At 40.8% G+C, this 5377-nt stretch overlaps 1 protein-coding gene across 1 annotated transcript; it reads right to left on the bottom strand.

The window, feature by feature from the left end:
- Positions 1-2400: 2400 nt before the first annotated feature.
- LOC309699113 (glutathione S-transferase A-like) lies at positions 2401-4928 on the bottom strand. Its single transcript, XM_082521966.1, has 6 exons — positions 4701-4928; positions 4492-4557; positions 4190-4313; positions 3471-3589; positions 2781-2866; positions 2401-2687 (listed from the first exon to the last, which is right to left on the bottom strand). Exons 1-6 carry the CDS (start codon positions 4866-4868, stop codon positions 2558-2560), a joined length of 693 nt encoding a protein of 230 aa, XP_082378092.1. The 5' UTR covers positions 4869-4928; the 3' UTR covers positions 2401-2557.
- Between the last annotated feature and the right edge of the window lie 449 nt (positions 4929-5377).

Below are 5377 nucleotides of genomic sequence, written 5' to 3'. Positions count from 1 at the left end.
TATAGCAAAACTCCAGCCCTCCACATCCGGATTGGTGGATTTAGGTACCGTCCCATTTTGGTCTTCTGACAAGAGATCTCTTACCCTCTTACATCACAACCCCACAGTTTATATGACATGATAATGAAAGTCAGAGATTTCTGCAGCAGCACAGTTAAATTTATTGACTGTGATTTAATCTAAAGCTGCTCGTATTCACAGGTGTGCAAAACTGTCATTTTTATGTTGAAAAGCGTTTGGAAATGCAAACAAAACAATTCACCTTCAGATCAAATCAAGTGCACAGAGTAAAGTGACACTGGGCGCTTTGCTGCCGTGCTCCCGTGCAGTTCGTTCAGATGTCATCATTCCTGCACGTTACTTGTGTGTGCTTCATTAATACGGTTGCATGTCAACAGTCACAACCTTGGTATCCATCTAATGTGCATATGTTAAACCCTTAAAGATCGTTCTTCATGCATTCATATATTCTTACAAGTAATGCTGTTGATTTGTTGAAACTCACGGTGACTTAGCACTTTGTTTTCACCCCCTGTACACACATGCACACAATGCACACACGATTCTGGCACGTCTCTCACGTCCATCAATCGCATTAGTTCTGAATGTGTCTAATATCAACTATTTTATGTATCTTTGTACTTGAAATACAAATTTCATCTAGCACTAAAATATACACAATATAATACTAGTTGCTTTGTGCTTCATTCTGTAAGCCTTTGAATTCTTGTCAAAGTGCACTTGAACAATTGCCAATGTCACATAGCGGTGAAATAAGCTACAGTGGACACATTTGCTGCGATCACTATCTCTGCTCTTCTGGGTCCGTTTCAGTGGACTGTTTCCTGAGTGAATGATTGCTAGAGGAAAGGCAAAACTCGTGGTTTTTACTGAAGTCCCTTTGTCCAAGTAACACACACACACACACAGCTGCAGCCCTGCAATATTATTACATGCAAGTTTCAACAGTAATAGGCTGCATCGGGATTTCTCTACACCTAAAAGGAAAGAAAAGGCATATGCCGAGAATTTAATTTGAAAATGTGCTTTCCTGTGTTTCCATTAATTCAGTATTTTCATTTTGCAGACGTAGCATGACACACTCCTTTTTTGAGCAAGCGTATATTCAGACGGACCATGCAGCAATGTTTCAAACAAGTCAGAATTGTTGTGGGTTCCCAACACACACACTCAGAAACAATTGTGCTTTTTGGTCTTTGTACTCTCCTTGTTCCTGTTGGTCACCTCCATACTCCATTCAGCCTGTTTTAAACTGCTGCCAGCTCTCCTTCTCATTGTAAGCCCGCTTCCGTCTGGTGTGCTACTGAATAAATAATGGAGGCAGGTTAGACAATGTGTAACAGGTGTCTCACACAGCCTCTATCCCATAGCCTTGCAGCCTGAATCACCTGCTCTCTCCCTCTTCAAACAGCTGAGCCAAAAAACACACCCCACCGAAAGACAACCAAATGGGCCTATGAGGTTTTAAACTGTGATCACAGCAAACTTGGTGGACAGATTTGGACACCTCATCCAAATAATATTGCAAATGCATTTTCAAACTGAGCTTTCACTGATCCTTAATAAGGAGAATGTGCATTTAACATAGCAGTGAAAAGGATTAATGCAAAGTGCCTCATGTATGCAACCTCATGCTGTCACGGGCCATTTGAGTTACCTTTGTGCAGAGAAAAGTGGTTGCACCACACCCAATAGATAAAGGACTCTTTTGATATGATGACCTTTCATTGCGCTTTATTTGTTTAAGCTTGTAAATGCTATAAAAAGGAATTTTACTATAAAGTTAGGCTATTCAAGCTTTTCTGCTGAAGCAAGCCTTTTTATATTTTAGCAGCACAACACCACTGAAATTATCGTAGCTTTAGTAACAATAACTTCAACAATCACTAGAGGGTTTTATTGATTTTTTTTGATCAGCTGAAGGCATAATAGTGTTATTGCACATGAATGCCTAAAATGTAGGCATTAATATGCATTCATATCAAAAGAGTGGGTGAGAAAAGAAATTACTATGACTTCTACTGCAAAATGAATGCAAAAGCAGTTTCTGCACCACTGCAATGTAAGCAAAGGCCTGGCCACCCCAACGAAAAATCTGATGGCTTTGCCACTGCTCTGATTGTGACACGGCAGCATAATTATAGAAATGTTTTCGTAAACATGATTGTGCGATGTTTTCAGAGAAAACAAAGCAAAAAGTTTAATTTAAAGTTTCTGTTTGGTGATCTCTCCTGTCAAGACTACGCAGCACTAATGTGAGTGGTACCTCGTTAAAAATAGCATCAAAACTTTAAATTTACATTGACGGGCCAGGTTTGACGCCAAAGGTCAAATTTTATTGGTGGAAATTTAACTTGAAAATAATGAAGCAAACAAAAATAAAACTTAGTTTTTATTGCTTTTACTCACAGCACAACAGAAATAAGATGGCATGTTCAGTAACAAATGTTCAAATATCCACTGCAGAGCAGCACAGGGTAACAAATTAAAAATGCAACAGGAAAAATGTGCTCGCCAGCTGATGGGTTTCTCAGTCTCAGATATCTTTTAAAAGTTCCTGTCCTGGGGTCTCCTTCCAAGTAGGAGGCCAGGTGGCTTTGACGCTTGGTCTGCCCTGCAGCTTTTTGTAGTATTCTGCCAGTTTGGGGTATTTATCCTCGCTTAGCCTGCAAGAAAGACGAAAGTTGGTGTGAGTTTGTTGCTGTTTGTTATTCAATCCAGGCAGCTACAAGTCAGTTTTGCAAATTTAGCTTACTTACCCCATGCGTAAGAGAAGAGCAACACTTGGAAAAACAATCACATCAGCCATGGAGAAGTTCTCCCCTGCCAGGAAACCGCCTGGTGTCTTAAAAAAGAAGACAAAGAAAAAAAGATTTTGGATGGAAGCTAAAAAAATCTTTTAAATAGTTGGTGAAACTTGGCTTACTAATTCTTCTACATATATTGTCTCCTTAACAGCAGCTGCTGAGCATATCTCAACAAAAGACTTCAGACAATCAGCTCGTCATCATCCAAGTACTGTGCATCGGCCAACTGTCAACATTCGGTACTTGTTTTTTTGACTTGCCTCTATTTCCTCTTGAGGCAGTCTGGCCACTATTGTAAATAGGAAGGTTTTGCCAATGACTTGCTTAGTTAAATAAACATTACACTGACTTCCTGCACAATCTTGTACTGTGAGTTGGTGTTTTCAGGAACGTAAACATCAAATGTTCAACATCAATTGATATCTCTGTGAACAGATGTTTTGGACATTTTTTTCCCCTTTAAATCATTATAATGAGTCAAAATACCGAGGGGATAAAAAGAAAAGAAAATAGACAAAGTGCTTTTACACGGTAGCACCCATTACATCCAACAGCTTATAACTTCCTGCTAGGGTTATTGCCTGTTTCTGCAGCTTTGCAGCTGTCGTGCTCTGGGTGCTTGTGAGTGCATGCGCATCATACCTTCTTCAGGTGTCCCTCCCACATCTGCAGCTCAGTAGTCAGCGTCTCCTTGAGTCTCTTAAAGGCAGATTCGTGCCTCTCATTCTCCGGGACCCTCCGGTTGTACATAAAAACATCCGCTGCAAAATATCAGAACAGACAATTACTGTCTAACATCAGGCTGAAGACTATAAAAAGGTACCCAAATAACATCTATAGCAGCTTATTTAAAAATGAGTGATCATGTTAAGCAAATGTTCATTTTGGTTACATGGGATTTTCTGGTGTCATTTCTACACTGTCTCAGGAATTTACTTGCAAGGCTAATTTGAGCAGAGATTAACATCCCAGCATGTTGTGAGGGTTACTCCCCAGAGAAATAATGCATTATGTAACACTCTTAAGTGAAGGCACAGCTCTTTTGTGTGTTGCATGTGTTTTGAACACCTCGGACCACGTCGGTGAAAGTTGATGTCAAAGCCTCTGAGGAGGTTTGCTGAAGACATGAAGTCTCAGCGGGTTAAAGGTTGCAGGTTTGTGCGTGATGTTGCCAAGCATTGTTTAAAATCCCAAAAGGCAAATCTCTGAATGGCAACAACAACAGCTAAGTTATACAGAAAGAACTTTATAAGATTTTCTTTATAAACTCTGTAAATCCCCTGGTTTCAGTGTCCACATCAGCATACAGGGATATCGAGCTCAACAGGTATGTTCAGAAGGCCATGACAGAGTTAACGTACCCATTTTCTGGTGAAGTGTGTTGCCCTCAAACACACGCTGCATTATTAAAGCTATCAAAGCGCAATTGTTGTCGGAGCCGGCGCAGTCAGGAATCAGCTTGGTTCCCTGGGACTTGAACTTGGACTGAAAACAACACATGAAAGCACACGGAAACACATGAAACGAGCAACTGTTCTGAGGTGCAGTGCACCCTGCGGTGTAGGGTGTCTGCTTATACAAAGCATTGCAGAGCATGCAATCACCAGTCGCCCTCCAACTTAACAACTCCTCAGTGACATGAAATTTTAAGTAAGGTTCTCACCTCCAGGAAGAAGCATGCACCGTACGACTCATTGATCACTATGTCCCCAAATTTGAAGGCAGGAAGCTTTAAGATAAAGTAGAATGAATGTTATTAATATATACTTCAAAATTAGGCATTATTATTTGTAATTGCACAGTGAACATAAAGTACTTCAGGAGGTGGGGGTTTGAGTGCAGTTTAAAGGTATGAATGTGATGCAAGCCTACCTGTCCCCTGGGGTTTACATCCATGACTTCCTTCGACTTGTGCTCTCCTTTCTCGAAGGAGAGCAGTTTTTGGTTGTATCCCTGCAGGTTCTTCTCCTCCAGAGCAATCAGCACCCTCCAGCAGGGGGGAGAGCCGGAGCCCCACCACAGAGTCATGTCCTTGGCCATGGTTTCAGAGGTTAACCTGGGAGCTGAAGTTAAAGGGAGGTTAAAGATGAGAAGACTGAAGCTAGAGCAGGTAAAGAGCCTCATTATATAGCAAAACTCCAGCCCTCAACATCCGGATTGGTGGCTTTAAGTCCCGTCCCATTTTGATGCTCTGACAAGAGATTTCTCACAGATAGCGGGGTGTGAATTATTTTTTGAGCGAGATCACGCACCTGCATTTTACCTGACATGCTGCTGTCGGAACATTTTTGTAGCAGCACAGTTTGAAACATTTTGTTTGATAAAGATTGTTGTATTCACAGCTATTGCAAAACCGCACCAATATTCTGAATTTCAGTGAATAATAATGTTTATAACGTTAAAATCAGGTGTAGAAACTAAAGTGAAAGTGAAAGTCTCTGTGGGGTTTATCAGAACCCAACTTTATTCCTGTGGGCTTTATTATTACGGTTGCATGTCAACAATCACAGCTGTAGTTGACATCCATCTGTTATACGTATGTTAAAAAC

Source organism: Aulonocara stuartgranti (assembly GCF_965226115.1).
Source record: "Aulonocara stuartgranti genome assembly, chromosome: 22".
Lineage (NCBI taxonomy): Eukaryota > Metazoa > Chordata > Actinopteri > Cichliformes > Cichlidae > Aulonocara > Aulonocara stuartgranti.
Note: the sequence above shows the minus strand (reverse complement) of the source record. Positions and strands in the feature narration are given on the sequence as shown.

What these genes read in the sequence shown, in the direction of transcription:
- LOC309699113 (XM_082521966.1), bottom strand. Translation starts at nt 4,868, where the DNA reads ATGGCCAAGGACATGACTCTGTGGTGGGGCTCCGGCTCTCCCCCCTGC. An exon ending in ATGTAAACCCCAGGGGACAG is followed by an intron (nt 4,558 to 4,700) that starts GTAGGCTTGCAT and finishes TTTATCTTAAAG; the next exon opens with CTTCCTGCCTTCAAATTTGG. An exon ending in GCTCTTCTCTTACGCATGGG is followed by an intron (nt 2,688 to 2,780) that starts GTAAGTAAGCTA and finishes TCTTTCTTGCAG; the next exon opens with GCTAAGCGAGGATAAATACC.